The 23,604-nt window shown below is 41.0% G+C and overlaps 1 protein-coding gene across 3 annotated transcripts; it reads right to left on the bottom strand.

The window, feature by feature from the left end:
* Window positions 1–23,604, bottom strand: LOC135512102 (uncharacterized). Of its 3 annotated transcripts, XR_010451376.1 has the most exons (5): window positions 22,881–23,604; window positions 4,154–4,313; window positions 3,775–3,877; window positions 2,758–2,847; window positions 1,362–1,450 (listed from the first exon to the last, which is right to left on the bottom strand). XR_010451376.1 is itself a non-coding variant. In XM_064933767.1 (4 exons), the coding sequence occupies exons 1-4, from the start codon at window positions 23,283–23,285 to the stop codon at window positions 1,336–1,338; spliced, it is 783 nt and encodes a 260-aa protein (XP_064789839.1). In that variant the 5' UTR covers window positions 23,286–23,599; the 3' UTR covers window positions 1–1,335. The 3 variants fall into 3 exon arrangements, 2 of the variants coding, with proteins under 2 accessions (XP_064789839.1, XP_064789840.1); XM_064933767.1 differs by lacking the exon at window positions 2,758–2,847 and having other exon boundaries at window positions 1–1,450; window positions 22,881–23,599; XM_064933768.1 differs by lacking the exon at window positions 2,758–2,847 and having other exon boundaries at window positions 5–1,450; window positions 22,899–23,594.

Here is a 23,604-nt window from a genome sequence, read left to right as displayed (position 1 = left end):
GTCACATGCTTTTACAAAGACTACAATACTGACAATGTTAAAAGAGGTGCTCAACCTTTGACAACATATCCATCAACTACTTAAACCGATACAACACTGCCACTGACGGTTGGCATAAATACAAAACATGTAATAACTTGTTTCATGTACTTTCACTGCAACCTGTAGTGTACCCCAAAATTATATTAACTATTTAACAGAGTAGCATTTCATGGCATAAAGAAAAACATGGTGGAGAGAGAAAGAACAGGATGATTCTTGACAACCATCACAGCAGTAAAGAAGCCTGACACAATGATGACACCATAACTTGTATCAAATACACTGTGTTTATTGTTTTGAATGGTATTAAACCATTAAGTACCATTAAGAAGTAATAAACAGCAGTATCTAATGTACATAGGAGCTGTCTAGAGAAGTACATCTGCTGCATTGGAAACGGTAGGAGTGATAACGATGGGTGAGAGAAGGATATGGGCGAGGAAAGGTAGGGAATAGGTGAAAGGAGAAAGGTGCATTCAGATAAGTGTATGTTGTTTCACCATGAGGCTTGCCGAAACTATTGGCTTTCATGCGTGTGTACGGTATAAGAACCTCTTAGATCAGTGGTATTCAAACTCTCAGTCGGGACCCCATTTTTCTCCCAATAATATCTCTCAACTCCACCCCAAATCTAATGACAACACCTTCAAATCTGTAAATTTAGATTTTTACATCAACAAAAAACCTTCAATTAATTATATTTCCATCTCTTATCAAAATGAAGAAACCAAAAAATAAATTTACTCAATAAAATTGTATTTTTCAAATGATCTTTCTCAAAAATGTTATATTGTATATTGTCCCATACAATAATGTGTAATCTTGATTTTTTTTAAAAACTATACAAAAAAACTAAATCATGTTGGCGACCCCACTGCAGTTCCCCTGGTCGCGACCTCGACTTTGAATACCAATGTCTTAGATTGCATCAGACCAATCAAATGACTCAGGTCCAACTATCCAAAACCTTATTGGTTATTTCAACGCCTCAGAGTCTTCAGAGAAGGGTATGCGGTTCAAAATAGAGTGGACCATTGAAACAATGCCCCCTTAATCTTGATTGTCAGTTTCATGTGGGATTAACAGAGTAGAGTTTGGGGAAAGTAGAGTTAGAATTAGTACAGAAAACTAGTAGGGTGTGAATAGAGTAGGGCTTCAGATGATGTAGTCAGTTGTAGTAGCGTGTGAGTAGAGTAGGGCTTCAGATGCTGTAGTCAGTTGTAGTAGCGTGTGAGTAGAGTAGGGGATCAGATGTTGTAGTCAGTTGTAGTAGGGTGTGAGTAGAGTAGGGGATCAGATGGAGTAGAGTCTGAGCTGCTCCTCCACGTCTCCCTCTGACACCTCCCCAAATGTCTCCTGGTTCTCCTTCAGCAGCTGGAAGATGGCTGCCAGCTGCTCCCGTTGCACCCTGGGAAAAACACACAGGTAAACAAATCTGAGTCTCCACCCTGCTGCTCTCACCTGGTCAATGATAGAGATAGAGCCCCAGGGACAGAGGCAGGTTTCAAAAAAAATAAACTCTAGTATACACACATGCACAGATGGTTAACGACAAGTGGTTCATGATACAGGTACAGAACATAGGTCAGCAAAGCTAGATGATGGTACAGCCCAGCCAAACACAGCCAAGTGCAGCATGGAGAAACACAGCCAACACAGAACAGGGAATATGGTGTGAGCAAATTGGCCAATGAACCGATCTCTAAAAACAAAAACATATGACCAGGCGGAGGGTGGTATCATACAATCATCCTACACGCCTTGTCTGGATCAAATCTGAAACAAAATACCATAATTGCATTGTTTGCTCTAAATTATCAAACCAGCAAGCCAGATGCAAAATAACTACCAAATAGAGTTTGGTGAGCGGATTGACATTTATTGGGATGAGTCTTGTCCTGGAGGCAGAACTAAGCGATTTCTGCTAGATGGGCCAGCTGCAAAGTCAATATTGTCTATATTGTAAAAAACGTTTTTAAGGTTAGGCATTAGGGTTAGCAGTGTGGCTAGGATTAGTGTTAAGGTTAGGTTTCATATCTGCTTTTATGACTGTGGCTGTGCCAGCTCTAAAATAAATTTTAAAAAGCTCCAGTGACCCCTCTGCAGAGCTGCCTCCAGAACAAGACTCATGACAAAAAACAGCAAACTGCTTTTGGTGATGCAATGCACCACCTCTTGGTCAAATGGGGAATTGTCATATGAGTTGTATCAAATAGGGGAAGTGTCATCTGGTTTGAGGCGATCCATCAACTGTTAGGTCCCAATCAACACCTTACCCACCCCTGAGAAACACCTGATTTATATTTAACACATGGGAACCATGGCAACGTCCTCAGGGGAGCTGGGGGGATGGAGCAGGAAAGAGGAGGAGGAGGGGGGTAATGGTTGAGGTACGGATGAGAGACATGGGGATATGGGACTGGTCCAGTCCTTGAGGGCAGCATCATCTGCTGGTCTCTCGAGGAATGCAGTTGAGAGACATCTGGTATAAGCGTGAGGCCAGGGGACTGGATGGTAGGTCACTAGATGGCCATGCTTGAAAAGACAAGGGGCTTCAGAACTGAAACTTTTAAATACCTTTGCTTTTTGGTGTCAGTTTAGTTTAAGGTTAAAAATCACATCGGAGGTTAGAGTTTAAGCACATCCATCCGTTCTAGCATGGTCAGGCAATGACGACCCTAATGAATTAGCGCAATTCTTATGTTCATACATTACCATGTTTTTACTACAGTTCCTGTCTGTCTGCATGTCTGTCTGTCTGTCCGAGGGACTTACAGAGAGGTAAAGTCAGTGGTGAACTCTACCCTGCAGAAATAGAGAGCAGGACACAGATGTTACAGACAGACACCAGGCCTGGGTGCGTCTCTGAATAGGAGGCCTAGGTTTCTGCTGGAGTAAGATGAAGCTGCCCTGGAACACTGATATAAGGTCAGTTTTGTGTTATCTCCCTCAACTCATGGGGGTGTTTCCTTTTGTTCTTTCTTTCTTTTTTTCCTGTGCCTTGTTTTCGGAGCCCTGGTCCTAAGTCCCCAGTGGTGCCGTGGATAGAAGCAGCTGCTAAGCACAGCCAGCCTCACAGAGACAACACACACTGACACACACTGATGCTTGGAGAGGAGGAGAGGGGCTGTAAGATAGCAGAGGACGCTGGACAGGGGAGGGTTAAACAGTGGGAAAGACAATTTATAATGGCCATGTCCAAAATCTGTCTTGCGTACTACTTACTAAAACTATATACTTTGTACTAATCGTACTACATACTATTTAGGATGTACTGTTTAGTTAAAATGTATGCAGTAAGTAACAAATAATAACATACTAAGCTCGTCCATACTGAGAAAGTGCCATGTAATGCGCAATTGTTCTTGTTCCACGGCATTAATTTGTTTTGGTAGAGTGTGTCCCCTATTCTGATTATCAGTTGTTGTCAAACGCACATGGGTCTGAAAAGACAATTGTATTCTTCAAAAGTGTACAGCAAATTTTACTTGATGAAAAGCTGAAATTAGTATGTCACCCTGGCATTTAAAGCATACTAACTTTTGAAAATGTCACATCCTATAAAACGTTCTATATTCGCATACCCAAAAAGCCTACTATTTAGAACGCAACGTGTGGGTACTCGGACACGGCCAGTTACTGCTGGTATGCAGGAGCAGTTGAATATGGGGAAAGGGGAGGAGACTAGGAGAGGAAGCCCGCCAGAGAATTGAGATGCAGCCCAGCACTGACCTCTGTTCCTCCTCCAGCTCCTCTTTGGTCATCATCTTCTCCATCTGGCTGGTCCGCAGCATGCCAGGGACGTATTTCAGGGGCACTTCCACTACCTCCATATCTGCTGAGAGAAAAGGCTCTCTTGGTGCTGTTTGAATCCCAGTGGTCATTCACCAGCCCAAGTCCTGAAGAGCTACATGCTGTGCATGATTTTTTTTCCAGCCAACACTAACACACCTGAGTCTACTAATCAACTGATCACCAAGACCTTGATTAGCTGAAATCAGGGTGTGTTATTGCTAGGCTGAAACAAAAGCTGGCAAATTGTATAAGTCAACCGGACCAAAGTTGGTGGCCATTGCTCTATCCACAGTGATTGAAGCAGTGGCTTACTCACCGTTGCTGTACTCTGGGCTCTCTGTGGCACCCCTTGTCTGTCGGTAGGAGAAAGGGCACAGTAACGACCCCCCCTCAGGGAACTGTAGGTGACCAAAGTCTCTACCTGGAATATCCACTGGCGCTGAGGCAGGGTTTGAGGTCGAGTACCGTTGGCCAGACTGTCAGAGAGGAAGAGAAACAGAAAGGGATAGGTTGAGAAACATTGGACTAAACCAGCAGTTCCCAAACTAGGGGTCACGACCCCACGTGGGTTCGCCATATGAAAATGGGGTCATGAGAATTTCCAAAATCCGGAGAAAATAAATCAATAATATATATATATATTATTCCCACGGTGAATGGCTAGGCCTGCTACGCTATGAAACCACACACTATTGCAGAGACTTTGATTTTACTGGCTGCAATTGATATGGTGAAAACAACGTGTGGGGAGGCAGAGGCATAGAAACTCACATCAATACCTTTGTCAGATAACACTGCAATGAAGAATACAGTGCCTTGCGAAAGTATTCGGCCCCCTTGAACTTTGCGACCTTTTGCCACATTTCAGGCTTCAAACATAAAGATATAAAACTGTATTTTTTTGTGAAGAATCAACAAGTGGGACACAATCATGAAGTGGAACGACATTTATTGGATATTTCAAACTTTTTTAACAAATCAAAACCTGAAAAATTGGGCATGCAAAATTATTCAGCCCCTTTACTTTCAGTGCAGCAAACTCTCTCCAGAAGTTCAGTGAGGATCTCTGAATGATCCAATGTTGACCTAAATGACTAATGATGATAAATACAATCCACCTGTGTGTAATCAAGTCTCCGTATAAATGCACCTGCACTGTGATAGTCTCCGAGGTCCGTTAAAAGCGCAGAGAGCATCATGAAGAACAAGGAACACACCAGGCAGGTCCGAGATACTGTTGTGAAGAAGTTTAAAGCCAGATTTGGATACAAAAAGATTTCCCAAGCTTTAAACATCCCAAGGAGCACTGTGCAAGCGATAATATTGAAATGGAAGGAGTATCAGACCACTGCAAATCTACCAAGACCTGGCCGTCCCTCTAAACTTTCAGCTCATACAAGGAGAAGACTGATCAGAGATGCAGCCAAGAGACCCATGATCACTCTGGATGAACTGCAGAGATCTACAGCTGAGGTGGGAGACTCTGTCCATAGGACAACAATCAGTCGTATATTGCACAAATCTGGCCTTTATGGAAGAGTGGCAAGAAGAAAGCCATTTCTTAAAGACATCTGTAAAAAGTGTTGTTTAAAGTTTGCCACAAGCCACCTGGGAAACACACCAAACATGTGGAAGAAGGGGCTCTGGTCAGATGAAACCAAAATTGAACTTTTTGGCAACAATGCAAAACGTTATGTTTGGCGTAAAAGCAACACAGCTCATCACAATGAATACACCATCCCCACTGTCAAACATGGTGGTGGCAGCATTATGGTTTGGGCCTGCTTTTCTTCAGCAGGGACAGGGAAGATGGTTAAAATTGATGGGAAGATGGATGGAGCCAAATACAGGACCATTCTGGAAGAAAACCTGATGGAGTCTGCAAAAGACCTGAGACTGGGACGGAGATTTGTCTTCCAACGAGACAATGATCCAAAACATAAAGCAAAATCTACAATGGAATGGTTCAAAAATAAACATATCCAGGTGTTAGAATGGCCAAGTCAAAGTCCAGACCTGAATCCAATCGAGAATCTGTGGAAAGAACTGAAAACTGCTGTTCACAAATGCTCTCCATCCAACCTCACTGAGCTCAAGCTGTTTTGCAAGGAGGAATGGGAAAACATTTCAGTCTCTCGATGTGCAAAACTGATAGAGACATACCCCAAGCGACTTACAGCTGTAATCGCAGCAAAGGGTGGTGCTACAAAGTATTAACTTAAGGGGGCTGAATAATTTTGCACGCCCAATTTTTCAGTTTTTGATTTGTTAAAAAAGTTTGAAATATCCAATAAATGTCGTTCCACTTCATGATTGTGTCCCACTTGTTGTTGATTCTTCACAAAAAATAATGTTTTATATCTTTATGTTTGAAGCCTGAAATGTGGCAAAAGGTCGCAAAGTTCAAGGGGGCCGAATACTTTCGCAAGGCACTGTATATGCTATTGCTAGCAATCAAGAGGAAACTCTGACTGAACAACTCAAACTCCTAATGCTCTCCAAATGGACGTTAGTTGTGAGGGCCCAGATGCCCATACATTGACTTATGTTCGCTATACATGTCAGGGGATGCTATTCACAAGGACATATTCTTCTGTCTCACGATTCCCGAGCAAGAAACGGCACAGGGGATGTTCAGTGTGCTGCGTGGCAATATTCACGAAAAACAGATTCCATGGGATCGAATGGTGGGCTTTTGCACAGATGGGGCTCCATCTATTGTGGGACAGAGGACAGGCCTCTACACTCTTGTTATGAATGTGTCTCCCTCTGCCATATGGATGCATTGTATGAGAGTAACTGGCGGCAAAAGAGCTGAGCATAGAAGTTGGAGATATACTACAGCAGGGGCAGCAGGTAGCCTAGTGGTTAGAGCATTGGGCCAGAACCAAAAGGTTGCTGGATCATATCCCCGAGCTGACAAGGTAAAAATCTGTCGTTCTACTCCTGAACAAGGCTTTTAACCCACTGTTCCCCAGTAGGCCGTCATTATAAATAAGAATTTGTTCTTAACTGACTTGTCTCGTTAAATAAAAACAATTTAAAAAAAAGGTAACTATAATTGTAAACTACATCATACCGCATCCACTGTGCGCCTGTTTGCAAAACTGTGGAGATATGGGATCAGAACATGACACAGCCTGGTCTCATATACTAGACGTAAATGTAAATCCAAGAGACTCAACATGGGACCAACGTAAAGTGTTGGTCCCATGTTTCACGAGTTGAAATAAAAGATCCCAGAAAAAAAGTCCATACGCACAAAAATCTTATTTCTCTCAAATTTATGCACAAATTTGTTTACATTCCTTTCATTGAGCATTTAGCCTTTGTCAAGATAATCCATCCACCTGACAGGTGTGGCATATCAAGAAGCTGATTAAACAGCATGATCATTACATAGGTGCACCTGGTGCTGGGGACAATAAAAGGCCACTCTAAAATGTGCAGTTTTGTCACACAACACACAGATGTCTCAAGTTTTGAGGGAACTTGCAATTGACATGCTGACTGCAGGAGTGTCCACCAGAGTTGCTGTCAGATAATTTAATGTTAATTTCTCTACCATAACCCGCCTTATTTCTGCACAAACTGTTAGAATCCGCCTCAGGGAAGCTCATCTGCATGCTTGTCGTCCTCACCACGGTCTTGACCTGACTGTAGTTCGCCATTGAAACCGACTTCAGTGTGAAAATGTTCACTTTCGATGGCCACTGGCACGCTGGAAAAGTGTGCTCTTCATGGATGAATCCCGGTTTCAACTGTACCGTGCAGATGGCAGACCAAAATGCAGGTGTTTCTGCCTAGCTCTGTTATGGTGGTTCAGCCAGCGAAAGCACTGCACGTAGGTGTTAATTTTGTCAAGTTGTGCCGTGATTGCCTCAGTGTTCTGTCATTTGTGGGGACACTACGTCACCACAGAATCTACATGGAGAGCTAGGCAGTTCAAGCCCACTTGGGTGCTATCATAGATTTACATTAAGTGCCCATCCAAGAAGGCTCAAGGTCATTGGCCACAGATAAAATTGCTCCGACAGGGGAAATACATTTTTGAATGGTCATCCAACTCAGAATTCTAAGTCGGGTACTCTGGCCTCTTTCCAAAGCTCCAACCTGAACATATGTGGTGGAAATGTACCCAATTGACTAAAATTAAAGATACAGTACCTTAATAAACATAGCAAAAAAAGAAACATCCCCTTTTCAGGACCCTGTCTTTTAAAGATAATTTGTAAAAATTCACAGATCTTCCTTGTAAAGGGTTTAAACACGGTTTCCCATGCTTGTTCAATGAACCATAAACAATTAATGAACATGCACATATGGAACGGTCATTAAGACAATAACAGATTACAGACAGTAGGCAATTCAAGTCACAAAATGTAGGACACTAAAGAAGCTTTCTACTGACTGAAAAACACCAAAAGAAAGATGCCCAGGGTCCCTGCTCATCTGCGTGAATGTGCCTTAGGCATGCGGCAAGGAGGCATGAGGACTGCAGATGTGGCGGTGTATCACAATATCATCGGACTGAGTTTGTTTCATTGCAGGCAATCTCAAGGCTGTGCATTACAGGGAAGACATCCTCCTCCCTCATGTACCCTTCCTGTAGGCTCATCCTGACATGACCCTGCAGCATGACAATGTCACCAACCACATTGCTCGTTCTGTGCATGATTTCCTGCAAGACAGGAATGTCAGTGTTCTGCCATGGCCAGCGAAGAGCCTGGATCTCAGTCCGATTGAGCATGTCTGGGACCTGTTGGATAGGAGGCTGAGGGCTAGGGCCATTCCCCACTGAAATGTCTGGAAACTTACAGGTGCCTTGGTGGAAGAGTGGGGTAACATCTCACAGCAAGAACGGGCAAATCTGGTGCAGTCCATGCGGAGGAGATGCACTGCAGTACTTGATGCAGCTGGTGGCCACACCAGATACTGACTGTTACTTTTGATATTGACCCCCCTTTTTTTCACGGACACATTATTCCATTTATGTTAGTCAAATGTCTGTGGAACTTGTTCAGTTTATGTCTCAGTTGTCGAATCTTGTTATGTTCATACAAATATTTACACATGTTAAGTTTGCTGAAAATAAACGCAGTTGACAGTGAGAGGATGTTTCTTTTTTTTGCTGAGTTTATATGCAGTCCCGTGTGAAAGCAGAGTTTCGATGGTTGACACTAAAAAGAGGAGGATCCCAACTGCTACTATGTTTATTTCTCAGCTGCTCCATTATAAAACCAGAGAAGTATACCAGGCTTAAAAACGAAATGTGGGAATGTGGCCTCCATTCGCTATCAGAGTGTTGATTTTTATTTATTTATTTCACCTTTATTTAACCAGGTATTTATTTAACCGCCTCTTCTTCCAGTTCTCTGCTGCAAATGAATGGAACGAACTACAAAAATCACTGAAAATGGAGACACTTATCTCCCTCACTAGCTTTAAGCATCAGCTGTCAGAGCAGCTCACAGATCACTGCACCTGTACATCGACCATCTGTAAATAGCCCAAACAACTACCTCATCCCCTACTGTATTTATTTATCTTGCTCCTTTGCACCCTAGTATTTCTACCTTGCACATTCATCTACTGCACTTCTACCATTCCAGTGTTTAATTGCTATATTGTATTTACTTCGCCACCATGGCATATTTATTGCCTTTACCTTCCTCATATGTCTTTTTTCCCCTGCTCTTGTTCCTGCCCGTTTGATAATGGGCCATTCTAAATCGAAACACATTTTACATATTAGTAAAGACAATATTAAATTGAGAATAGTCTCATGGGTGAAAATATGATCACTTGATGAAAGAACACAATGAATGTACAGCCGTAGCTACACTGGAAGGCCAAAAAGATCAACAACCGCCCGAGCCACTGCCTGTTCCCCCTGCTTCCATCCAGAAGGCGAGGTCAGTACAGGTGAATCAAAGCTGGGACTGAGAGACTGAAAAACAGCTTCAATCTCAAGGCCATCAGACTGTTAAAACAGCTATCACTAACATAGAGAGGCTGCTGCCAACATACAGACTCAAATCTCTGGCCACTTTAATAAATGGACTTAATAAAGGTATCACTAGTCACTTTAAATAACGCCACTTTAATAATATTTACATATCCTACATTACTCATCTCATATGTATATACTGTATTCTATACCATCTACTGCATCTTGCCTATGCCACACAGCGATCGCTCATCCATATAAATATATGTACATACTTTTATTCATCCCTTTACATTTGTGTGTATAAGGTAGTTGTTATGAATTTGTTAGATTACTTTGTTAGATTACTTGTTAGATATTACTGTCGGAACTATAAGCACAAGCATTTCGCTACACTCACATTACCATCTGCAAGTGACCAATAAAATTTGATTTGATTTAGCCAAGGAACAGAGAGCAAGCTTTTTTTGCGACTTTTTCAAATAGTCAATAGGCTATAATCTTTGCAGCCCATATATGTTTATATATTCAAGACATTCTAAGGTTTGTATCATTCAAATTTGCCAAATAACTCTTCATCTAGTGTATAGGACCTGTTTCAAATGATCTCTTTTACGCTCAACAGAGCCACTTTATTTGCTTACTTTTTTATTCTCAGGAATAAAATAAAATATCCTTTTTGATCTTATTCAGCTAAGTTCAATTATATTATTCTTACTTTAAAATCATCTATTTCAGCCACAGATGACAGATGTAGAAAATCAAGCACACAACCATGCAATCTTCATAGACAAACATTGGCAGTAGAATGGCCTCACTGAAGAACTCAGTGACTTTCAACACCTGGACTACTATTCAGTCGTGTGGTCAGGTGCCACAAAGAGGAACCTTGGGAAAAAAGAACATTCCTTAAATGTACACGGAGAGTTAACATTAATCATATGCATGTAAATCTCTCATGGCTCAAAGTGGAAGAGAGATTGACTTCATCACTACTTGTTTTTGTAAGAAGTGTTGACATGCTGAATGCACCGAGGTGTCTGTTTAAACTACTAGCACACAGCTCAGACAGCCACACATACCCAACAAGACATGTCACCAGAGGTCTCTTCACAATGCCCAAGTCCAGAACAGACTATGGGAGGTACATAGTACCACATAGAGCCATGGCTACATGGAACTCTATTCCACGTCAGGTAACTGATGCAAGCAGTAGAATCAGATCATTTCTTTTTATAAAACTACACCTTAGGGAACTGCGGGGAGTGTGAAGAGACACACACACACAGGCAGAGAATCACATACAGATGATAAGACGTTCCACACACACACGTACACATGGATTTTGCATTGTAGATATGTGATAAAGTAGTGGCCTGAGGGAAGACACTTAATGTGTAAAAAGTGTTTTTAAATGTAATGTCATGTAATGTTTTAAATTGTATATAACTGCCTTAATGTTGCTGGACCCCAGGAAGAGTAGCTGCTGCTTTGGCAGGAACTATTGGGGATCCTTAATAAATACAATAATAAAAATGTGCACCACAAAGTCTGAACAGTATAGGCTAAGTTCTGAGGGGAAGAGGGACCAAATTCTTAGGGTGCGACACATGGGCTACTAACAGCTTACTACACAACATACACTTAGAATTACTGTTTTTTTTTTACTTTTTCCACAAAGCAAAAACAGATTTGTAGAAATGTTGGCAAATGTATTCCATATAAAAAACAGAAATACCTTATTTACATAAGTATTCAGACCCTTTGCTATGAGACTCAATTGAGCTCAGGTGCATCCTGCTTCCATTGATAATCCTTGAGATGTTTCTACAACTTGATTGAAGTACACCTGTGGTAAATTCAATTGATTGGACATGATTTGGAAATGCACACACCTGTCTATATAAAGGTACCACAGTTGACAGTGCATGTCAGAGCAAAAATCAACAATGAGGTCGAAGGATACAGGATTGTTCTCTGAGACAGGATTGATCTGGGGAAGGGTACCAAAACATTTTTGCAGCATTGAAGGTCCCGAAGAACACAGTGGTCTCCATCATTTTAAAATGGAAGAAGTTTCGCCCCATAAAGACAGGTGACCAAGAACCCGATTGTCACTCTGACAGAGCTCCAGAGTTCCTTTGTGGAGATAGGAGAACCCTCCAGAAGGACAACCATCTATGCAGCACTCCACCAATCAGGCCATTATGGCAGAGTGGCCAGACAGATGCCACTCCTCAGTAAAAGGCACATGACAGCCCGGTTGGAGTTTCCCAAAAGGCACCTCAAGGACTCTCAGACCAAGAGAAACAAGATTCTCTGGTCTGATGAAACCAAGATTGAGCTCTTTGGTCTGAATGCCAAGCATTACGTCTGGAGGAAGCATGGCACCATCCTTACGGTGAAGCATGGTGGTGGCAGAATCCTGCTGTGGGGATGTTTTTCAGCAGCAGGGACTGAGAACCTAGTCAGGATTAAGAGAAAGATGAACGGTGAAAAGTACAGAGAGATCCTTGATGAAAACCTGCTCCAGAGAGCTCAAGACCTCAGCCTGGGGCAAAGGTTCATCTTCCAATAGGACAACGACCCTTAGTACACAGCCAAGACAACTCAGGACTGGCTTCTCTGAGTGGCCCAGCCAGAGCCCAGACTTGAACCTGATCAAACATCTCTGGAGAGACCTGAAGATAGCTGTGCAGCGACCCTCCCCATCCAACCTGACAGAGATTGAGAGGATCTGCAGAGAAGAATGGGAGAAACTCCCCAAATACAGGTGTGCTAAGCTTGTAGCATCCTACCCAAGAAGACTCGAGGCTGTAAATCGCTGCCAAAGGTGCAACAAAGTACTGAGTAAAGGGTCTGAATACACTGTGATTATTCCATTTTTTTTTTTTTTTTATAATTTTGCAAAAAAAAGAAGAAAAACCTGTTATTGCCTTGTCATTATGGGGTATTGTATGTAGATTGATGGAGGGAAAAAAACAATGTGGAAAAAGTCAAGGTGTCCATTACGAAAAAAGATTGCATTCAGAGTGCAGTATAACTGCAGCAAATACTGCATCCAAAATAACAGTTTTTTACTGCAGTAATTTTGCAGTGTAACTGCAGTTAGAGTGCAGTATATCTGCAGCTCAACTGCAGTACAATGCAGTTATTCTGCATTTACTGTGTCCAAAATACCAGTTGACTGCAGTTACTGCACTTTTTTGCAATCTTTTTTTGTATGGGGTCTGAATACTTACCAAATGCACTGTATGTATTTAATCAATTCAGGCATATTAGCTATGTTTTTTTTAAATGCAGTAAATGAGGCTGAATGAACTGTTTCGCTGCCACTGGAGGCTCAGCTGATAGCAAGGTGTAGCCGGTGTAATAATATACTCCATAGTGCTTAAAGGAAAGTGCCGCTGTCGGGGCAGGTTTATGTAGGCCCTAACAGTTTGTGGCCACCGTTTGGCACCGTTATACTGCAATTAATGTATTGTTTAGTGTTATGTAGTGGTTTGCTGGCATGCGTTTGCCCCAGCAATATTTACATGCTAAAATCCCTACGGGTCACAAATCCCAAAAAAAAAATCACCAACTAAGTGAGAAGCTTGCAACGTGTTGGATCACTCTATTTATCCTGTCCTGTGTGTTTTCGTGCTGCTTGGGTCAAGCTTTCCTAAAGCATTAGCTATGGGGCGTGTCACTGCGATCAAAGTACCTTTTGTCTACTGCCTGGGAGCAGTGGACATGGTTGTCGGTAGGCGAATATTACAGTAACAAAGCCAACGGGATGTGAAATTGTATTTATTTATTACATTTGCAAAAAATTCTAAAAAACGGCTTTGGCTTTGTCATTATGGGGTGGGGGGGCAATGTAATCCATTTTAGAATAAGGCTGTAATATAACAAAATGTGGAAAAAGTCAAGGTGTCTGAATACTTTCCGAAGACACTGTATATTCCTGGTATATTACATCATTTATGTAGCAGCATACAAGGAGTAGGCCTATTTTTGGACTCATCGTTGTTGTGCTGAGCTCACTTGAACAGGAAGGTGGCACGGTTGTCCTTGTGGGCAAACTTTGTCATCAAAATCTGGCATTCTCTGGATTTATGGTGCTGGGAACTCAGGAAAAAATGAGGTTGAATCACGTCAGTGATCTTCAGGTCGGAAAGTCGGAGCTCTAGAAAGAGACCTGAGTTCCTGACTAATTTTCCCAGTATGAGCTCGTTTTTTTATGCGAGTTCCCAGTTGCCTTGAAAGCACCAAAGTCAAAGTTCTGAGTTCTCAGTTGTTATGAACACGGCTGAAATCATGCTGAATGTATTCAATCTGGCCATGGTGTTAAGTGCGAATGTTTATCCTTTTAAGGTAGGAAAAGGTACCTTTTCAGACAGATGTTTCAAATACTTAAAACCAGACTTGGAACATACACCCTCTCCACCAAATAGTGATTGCTTTGCATCGGTTAGCCACCAATTTCTTCCAAACCACTTACTGTTGAATTTGTGATTTCTGACTTGTTTTGTAACATTTATGGCCAATGAGCACCAATACGTTTTATCGATACAGAACACAAATATAAACACAACATGTAAAGTGTTGGTCCCATGTTTCATAAGCTAAAATAAAAGATCCCAGAAATGTTCCATATGCACAAAAAGCTTATTTCTCTCAAATGTTGTGCACACATTTGTTTACATCCCTGTTAGTGAGCATTTCTCATTGGCCAAGATAATCCATCCACCTCACAGGTGTGGCATATCAAGAAGCTGATTAAATAGCATGATCATTACACAGGTGCACCTTGTGCTGGGGACATTAAAAGGCCACTCTAAAATGTACAGTTTTGTCGCATAACACAATGCCACAGATTTCTCAAGGTTTGCAATTGGCATAGTGATTGCAGGAATGTCCAACAGAGCTGTTGCCAGATAATTTAATGTTAATTTCACAACCACAGACCATGTGTAACCACGATGCTTTTTCACCTACGGGATGGTCTGAGACCAGCCACTCGGACAGCTGATGAAACTAAGGAGTATTAAAGCCCCTTTGTGGGGAAAATCAAATTCTGATTGGCTGGGGCTGGCTCCTCAGTCATGTGAAATCGATAGATTAGGGCCTAATGAATTTATTTTAATTGACTGATTTCCTTATATGAACTGTAACTTAGTAAAATCATTGAAATTGTTGCATGTTGCGTTTATATATATTTTTTTATCAGTATATAATTTATCTTTATATGACAAGGATTGAAAAGTATTTGCCAGTAGACTGTCAACGTGATTCATGATGATGACTGTTTGTCTAGCTAGCTAGCTTGCTAAGATTTTTTAAGTATGATGTTGACATGATCAGTCTAATCAAAGCTACAGTAGATATAACGTGATTTGATGTCATTTTATCTGTGGTCAATGACCTTGTGCCTTCTTGGACGGGCACTTCTAATGTAAATCTATGGCAGCACCCAAGGGGTGAATATGTACAGTATATAAATATAAATATGTATAGTATTTTGCTCAACGGGTACGGCTCAAAACAGGTGGGGCTCGTCCCAAAATGCCCCGAATGACAGGTCGCCACTGATGTTTAATTAGTATTTTTATTATAGATTTGTTGTATTTTATTTAACCTTTATTTAACCAGCAAGGGCTCATTGAGATTAAAATCTCTTTTTCAAGAGCGCCCTGGCCAAGATAGGCAGCACCGAGTCATTACAAAAAAAGATACAGACAGACAACATGAAAACTACAAGTAATCTAGAAAAAACAGAATTCACAAGAGTATAAAACAGCAAATGAAAAACATTGACACGTCAGGGAATCAGCCTCAAAATCCTTCATCAGTGATTTAAAAACACCAATCGGGTTCTTCCAGTTTAAAAGTAGTTTGTAAGGTGTTCCAAGACGATGGCGCAGAGTACATAAAAGCCCTTTTACCAAATTCAGTTTGGACATTTGGAACAGTTAGCAGGATAAAGTCCAGCAAACGAAGAGAGTACCCACCACATTTCTGAACAATAAAAATGCACAAATAAAAAGGTAGTAAACCCATGATGACTCCTTGCTGTCCCCAGTCTACCTGGCCGTGCTGCTGCTCCAGTTTCAACTGTTCTGCCTTATTATTATTTGACCATGCTGCTCATTTATGAACATTTGAACATCTTGACCATGTTCTGTTATAATCTCCACCCGGCACAGCCAGAAGAGGACTGGCCACCCCACATAGCCTGGTTCCTCTCTAGGTTTCTTCCTAGGTTTTGTCCTTTCTAGGGAGTTTTTCCTAACCACCGTGCTTCTACACCTGCATTGCTTGCTGTTTGGGGTTTTAGGCTGGGTTTCTGTACAGCACTTTGAGATATCAGCTGATGTACGAAGGGCTATATAAATAAATTTGATTTGATTTGATATATAAAATATCCCCATAGTTTAGTAAAGGCATAAATGTAGCTGATACGAGCCTCCTTCTGGCTTCAAAATAAAAACAGGCCTTATTCCTAAAATAAAATCCCAATTTCAGCTTCAATTGTTTTGTAAGTTGTTGACTATGCAATTTAAAAGAGAGGCTGTCATCAATTAAAATTCCAAGATATTTATATGAGGTTACAACCTCGATCTCCTTGCCCTGACAGGTAGTAATAGGTGAAAGGTTCAGAGGTCTATTTATTGCATTAGAAAACAGCATTAGTTTAGTTTTCTCAGTATTGAGGATAAGCTTAAATTGACACAAGGTATGTTGAACAATATAAAAAGCAGTTTGCATGTTCTGGAAAGCTTTTGTAAGAGACGAGGCACAACAGAAAATAACAGTATCATCAGCTTAAAAATGAATTTGTGCATTTTGGACATTTTTGTCTCAATCATTTATATAAATAGTGAATGAGAGAGGACCAAGTACAGAGCCTTGGGGCACACCATTCAAGACAGACAATTTAACAGACATAAGCCCATCAAATTGAGTGCACTGAGTTCTATCAGACAGATAGTTAGCAAACCATGCAACTGCATGCTCCGAAAGACCTACACTCGACAATCTCTGCCTTAGTATATCATGATCAACTGTATCAAAAGCCTTAGAGAGATCAATAAAAAGTGAGACAGTGCTGTTCTTTGTCAATGGCTTCAGTGATATCATTTAAAACCTTCATGGCTGCTGTAATTGTGCTATGCTTCTTCCTGAAGCCCGATTGGTACAATGATAAAATAGAGTTAGTAATATTAATATTAAAACATACAATCTACTTGCAGTGAAGCCGCTAAACATTTACATTACATTCAGTCATCTAACAGACGCCCATCCAGAGCGACCCACAGAAGCAACCAGGGTCAACGCCTTGCCCAAGGGCACGTCGACAGATCTCCCACAAGGTCAAAATGGGGACCGAACCAGCGACCTATCAGCCACCGGCCCAAGCCCCCCCCCTCAAGCCACCGTCCCCCAATGCACCAACAAAATTAACAAAAGACAAAAAGGAGAAAAACAAAGGAAAACAGAAATCAACAATGCAAAAACAAAAGACATCAAGGACAACAAAACATCATAACAGCAAGGCCAACTGAATACGTTTCAGTGCATGTATGGCACTATTTACATGTGTGTATGTGTGCACATTTGAATGCGAGTATATGCATGTGTACACGCGTACAAACACCTGCACGGCATCAGCCTCGGGCAAACAGGCATTAGATCTCCCGGGTGGCGAAGTGGTTAAGGGCGCTGTACTGCAGAGACTCAGGGTTCGCGCCCAGGCTCTGTCGTAACTGGCCGCGACCGGGAGGTCCATGGGGCGACGCACAATTGGCCTAGCATCGTCCGGGTTAGGCCGGTAGGGATATCCTTGTCTCATTGTGCACCAGCGACTCCTGTGGCGGGCCGGGCGCAGAGCATGCTAACCAAGGGTGCACGGTGTTTCCTCCAACACATTGGTGCAGCTTTTTTCCGGGTTGGATGCGCGCTGTGTTAAGAAGCAATGCGCCTTGGTTGGGTTGTGCATCGGAGGACGCATGACTTTCAACCTTCGTCTCTCCCAAGCCCGTACGGGGGTTGAAGCGACAAGATAGTAGCTACTAACAATTGGGGAGAAAAGGGGCATTAGATGTAACAATGTTGCCCCTCAGTATCATTTACTTACTTTTTAAAAATTTGACTTTACTTTTGACTTTTAACTTTGACAGTCATTCAATCCCCCACCTAGCAACTCCACTCCCACTTGTCTCCAATTCCACTTCCCAACCCTCACCTTCCCTCAACCCATCCCACATATCTCTGCTGGCCACACTCTTCAGATTTCTATGCTCCATATATCTTCCAACTACGCTGTGATGTTTAACATACAATTGGAATCTATCTAATTGAATTGAATCCACAGATTGTGAGTTGAAAATAAATAATTTTGCTAAGATTATTAGTATATTAGTAATTGACTGACCCGGACTCTCCAGATCTCTCCAGATTTCTAGGGTCAATTTTTAGATTATTGTAGTGTTTTTCAGCCATTCCTGAATTTGAGACCAGAAACAGGCTACCTTAGGGCAATGCCATAACAAATGGTCTAAATATGCAGAGCTCTGATGATTGTATGCACCAAATATTCAACATTTTGTTGGTGGCAAGAATTCTGTACAATAATTTTAGCTGAAATGCACGAAGTATTGAATCTTACGTAATTTTATATATCAATTTATACACCCTGTACCATAGAGTTGGTACATCAAAAATCTATTTTTATTCCTCAGCGATTGATTGTTTATATTTGGCAGATAGACCAATTCCCTACCTCCTCCCGCTGCCACCTGCCTCCTCCATTTTTGTGGTAATTCTGTAATCAATTGGTTGTAATCTTGGATTGAGCAGACCTTCCCATACAATTCTGATAACTCCATGAAAGACAAAATTCTACCATTCCAATTTACATCATGATTTTAAAACAAAATACCCTTTTCAAACATCTTTTCCATAAATACAGGTATTTTATCAACCAGCATATTTGAGTTCAACCATAATATATGTTATAATATTTGTTCTATCTTTTCAGAGGGATGAAATTGAAATTGTAAACATCTCTGCAATGCTTGTTCGAAAAAGAGACACTTTGAAAAACGTTTAATCTTCAATTAATTGAAAATGAGACATGGCAATCTGCACAAAGGCAAAAAGGTAATTTTTAAACAATGGATGAGCTTTTCTTAGTAATCTACTTGAGAACCATTTAGGTTTCAAGTAAAACTTTTGTGTAAGTGAAGCTTTTATAGAGAGGTATAGTGCTTTTATATTTAATCATCTCAACCCGCTCTGTCTGGTTTACCAGCCCAGATAGAACAAAATATGTTTTGCTCATATTATTTGAAAAACTGGTCATCAGGAGTAGGCTAAGTAAGTGAGTAAACTGAGATATGACTAAGGAGTTCATCAGTGTAATATTTCCATAAACAGAGACGTATTTACTTCTCCATGGTTGCAGGAACTTGTCTATTAATACTAGTTTTCTATTGAAATGTATTGTGGAGAGCTCATTTCTATCTTTTATGATATGAATAACAAGTGTGTCTATTTCACCGTTAGTCCATTCTTTAGGTAAACTGCAAGGTAATGTCAAAGTTGTATTTTTATAAAGATCCAATACGTAATATTGTACACCTATCATAATTAGGTTTTAGTCCAGAGTCCAGAAAAGTTATCTAGATCTTCAATGAGACATTGCAGGGATCGAGCTTATATGACCAATATGAAAATGTGTGCACTCACTACTGTAAGTCACTCTGGATGAGAACATCTGCTAAATGACTCAAATTAATGGTCAATTACCACAAGACCGGCAGCTATTTGCATGACAATAATCGGCTTGACAAAATAGTCTCATCTACTCCTCACTCCCATCCCCCATTTCATTACCTCTCTCTCGGCAGACTGCTGACCTGGCACTTGACTCTCCCCATGTGTCACCTACACAATCACAGGCTTAGGTAGTCTCCCTCCCTCTGTGCTGGCATGCAGTATGTCACACATCTCCAAGGTGCTGACACCCCAGTGTTTCACACCTTTATGGTTTCTTCTCAGTATCTATGGTGATGGTTCATCCAGTCAGCCATACTGGACTGCCACCCACTGTGCACTTCAGCAAATAATTGAGGCGTGCTTGTAGGCTAGGTTACTAGCGGCATAGACATGACTCAGAGGTGATTTACTTTACCATAGAAATGTGACATTTGTGATGTATTGACCAAGGCTCTTGTAGCCTATCCGTGTGAGAATGTGTGCGTTTGAGTGGTAAGGTGAAAGCAAACGACTGTAGATAATAGTTGAGGGGTGAAGTCAGTGGAGGTGCATCTGGGGCAGCCAAAAGTCAGACACTAATGTGGTTTTCTTTATAATGCCAAATTAAACATAGCACCAACCCCCATATCACACACTCACACACTGAAATTGTACAATCTGAGAGAGAGCCTCAAATATCATATTTATTTGCATATAGGCTATCCACTGTAAAGCCTACATGAAGTTGGTTCCTGTTTCAGTCATGTCTTTGGTCACATCCGTGTGGGTCAAACAAAAACACCCTAATGATTGATTGACAATAGAGCCTCCCACAATGCAGGCGATGGCTGCAGTATGAAGTTGGTGAAGATCAACTGCAGAAACTTGCAGTCAAAACATCATGACCTTTGATCACGATTCAACATGTAGGCACAAGTCGTACTATTTTTAACATAATGCAACACACTTTTGAAGGTGGTCACCGACTTGACAATAGTGATCCTCTCGAACGCGCCCATTGTCAATGGCCGTGTTCACGAGGATCAAAATCATAAGGTATAATGGTTAAATTGTGAGTGACTGATCTACAAATAATAATGAGTTATTTATGATGCAAGGTTCTTTCTAGATCAGTCAGTCGACAGTCGCCTGCACTGTCAGCTGCAATTGCGAACAAGCCCATTGAGTTGGCTGTGTAGCAAACAGTGTTGACTTATTGGTCCAGAAAGCTGCATATGATGTGCATTACCTGCAATACCTACCTGACCAAGGAGAGAAGTGGTGTATTCTGTTGAGGGAATCTGTACTTTATACAATTGTAATGTGTTGTTGTCTCATGTAACTAGCTCTGGATAAGAACATCTACTAAATGACTAAAAAGTAATGTAAAATGTATTCTGTGACTAATATAATATAAAAATTATATTATATTCGAATATACGGTTGGGTAAGTTACTTTTAAATGGAATCCGTTACAGTTACCTGTCCAAAATTATAATCAGCAACGTAATTTGTGGATTACCCCATTCTCAGTAACATAATCTGATTACTTTGATTACTTTTCCCATAAAAGGCGCAGGCTAGCGATTTTCGTCATGAATCTTTTTCTGTAGGCAGTTCTGCAGAGCGGCCTGTAGCTGGCACAGCCAGAAAATCAGATGATTTTATTATTTTGTTGTCATGGAGGACTGATTGAGCTCATTGCGTCGAGTTGAAAAAGAAATGCTGCTTTTGGAATGGCATGCATTGAGCACTACCGAAAATTGCTATTTGCATATGAACAATTAATGCCATGTGCAGCATTTGCTATAGGCCTATTGTTAACTTTTTTGTTTGTGACACTTTGATATCTCGATAATTTGCAGCTGTGGAAGTCTATCAAAAGTGCGCGAGTTTGCGCATATGCAGTTAGGCCTATGGATTTTGTGGGGGGTGGGGAATCAGTACGAATTAGATTGAGCAATAAAATCCCTACTCGTGGACTTCTTAAATTAAACACGTTTTTGGAGCACCATTGGAAGACAGGCTGTAGCCTACAAAAACCCATACCTGCTATTTTCCCACGATCTATCAAATTAATTTGGTATCACTAACCAGGTCTCCATCCAACCTTTTTATGGAGTAACGTAGTTTTCGGATAAAACATGTCATGATAGGCCTGAAAGAAACAGAAAATTGTAGGTAAACGTTCCAAATGTCGACAAAATAAATATGTTGGACATGGTGGGTTCTTTTTGTTTCGGTAAAATGAATTATGCGAAAAATGTCCACTACAACTCGGGAAAGCATACAGTTTATTAGGCTACAGATTAAATAACTTCAAGGGGTGGTGAAAGTGCAAGGTGATGAGGTTGATGCTCCTTTCCAATAAATATCAACGGGTTTTATTCTGGTGACATGATCATCTATGCTTGGCTGCCTTTTGACAAATAAAAATAATTTTACTAATTTGTCCATAATAATCTCATCATGTTGGTAGCCTATCCGCACTATTTATGTGAGCTGTTGGCTAGTGCAAACCTGCCAACACCAGAATAGACACGCTCGCTATAACTAATGTTTTGTTGTTTTTGAGATACATGGGAATTTAACCGCAAAATGTATTTTTATGTGCACCACGTCATCACGCACAGACTTTTATCCACACGTCAATTTGATGGAAACACATCTCTGGTGAGAAAATTTGCATATTGTTTTATGCCGATGTTTTTATACTTGCATGAAAATCTGTTGCCAATTGAATGGAATAAATATCGAGGATCTTATTCTGGTGACATGATCATCGATGTTTGGCTGCCGTTTGACAAATAAAAACAACCTCGCTCCAGTCCATAATAATCTCATAATGTGTAGACTATACCTGCACAGTAGGCATTTTTTTTAAAGCAACCGTTTTTTTGACAAAACTATAGGAAGAGTTGAAAATGGGATGGAAACATATTGCATTTTAGATTTTTATTCAATACATGAAAACTTCAACTGAAAAAGTACAATTTGTGTGCACTGTCATCAAGCACAGATTTTTATCAGCAAAAAGTATATTTGGTGAAAACACCATTGGTTGGAAAATGCACATATTTTCTTATGTGGATTCTTAAGTATTCCCATTAAAATATGTCACGACTTGGATAAAAATCTACCAATTCAGAAAAAAATAAGTGTCAAATATTTTTTTCGCAAACATCCCTTCTGAATTGAAAAGTAATCCCAGAAGTAATGTTTTCAAATATATGTAATCGGATTAAATGTAACGGAATACTTCTAGTTTTATTGTAATCCACTACTCCCCAAACCTGATGAAAAATATTAGGCATATACACTACTCATACTGCACATTATGTTAGCCTACCATAATGCCAGATTTCACCTTTTTCTCGTGAGCAGCATGGGTCCTAACTTCTGCAGCGGGCAGCCCCTCCTCCTCAACTGTCCTTCTGTCCGCTGCTATCGGATCCATTATTTTCCCGACAGATCGACATTCACTGTCCTCCTCCGATTTGTCCGTTAAGGTTAGCCCTGCTGCTGTCCCCTGTTTCTCCGTAAGATTTACCGACGGTCCTGATTTAGCTAATCCCGTTTTCACATCCTCTCTCCCGGACTGCGCCAAAGATCCCTCCCCTGAGTGATCCGCTTTGGATGCAGCAGAGCCAGAGGACGAGACAGTAGAAGTATCGTTGGTGCTGAACAATGCTGTCACCAGAATAATAGCGAACAGCGTGAAAAGAATAGCAGGCAATATAAAACTTAATTCCATTGTTGCAGGCTGAAAGCGAGTCGACTTTTCGAGCCAGCAAAATATGACCCGTTTGTCCTTTTGTCTTCTATTTTTGTCTGTTATAAAACATGTAGGCTCTATAGCCTATACTGGAGAAATACCGTTAAAAAAGCCTCTCCCTGGTATCCTCACTCATGCGATTGTCAGTCGGTTTGTCTACCCTGCATCCCGTTCGCTTTGTTGCTGTAATATTAGCCTGCCGACAACCGTGTCCACTGTAGCTCCGAGACAGTAGTGGGAGAAAAAATGTACTGTACTTTGATCGCCTTGACACGCCTCGAAACGAAACGTAATTTCC

The sequence above is a fragment of the Oncorhynchus masou genome, chromosome 24 (genome assembly GCF_036934945.1).
Source record: "Oncorhynchus masou masou isolate Uvic2021 chromosome 24, UVic_Omas_1.1, whole genome shotgun sequence".
NCBI lineage: Eukaryota > Metazoa > Chordata > Actinopteri > Salmoniformes > Salmonidae > Oncorhynchus > Oncorhynchus masou.
The sequence above is the reverse complement of the archived record's forward strand: the minus strand, read 5'-3'. Positions and strand labels throughout refer to the sequence as shown.

Excerpts from the sequence above, each read along its gene's own strand:
- LOC135512102 (XM_064933767.1), bottom strand. The coding sequence starts at position 23,285 with ATGGAATTAAGTTTTATATTGCCTGCTATTCTTTTCACGCTGTTCGCT. Across the intron at positions 4,314-22,880 it reads AGGTGAAATCTGGCATTATG|TCTGGCCAACGGTACTCGAC; the intron begins GTAGGCTAACAT and ends CCTCTCTGACAG. Across the intron at positions 1,451-3,774 it reads GAGCTGGAGGAGGAACAGAG|GGTGCAACGGGAGCAGCTGG; the intron begins GTCAGTGCTGGG and ends TGTTTTTCCCAG.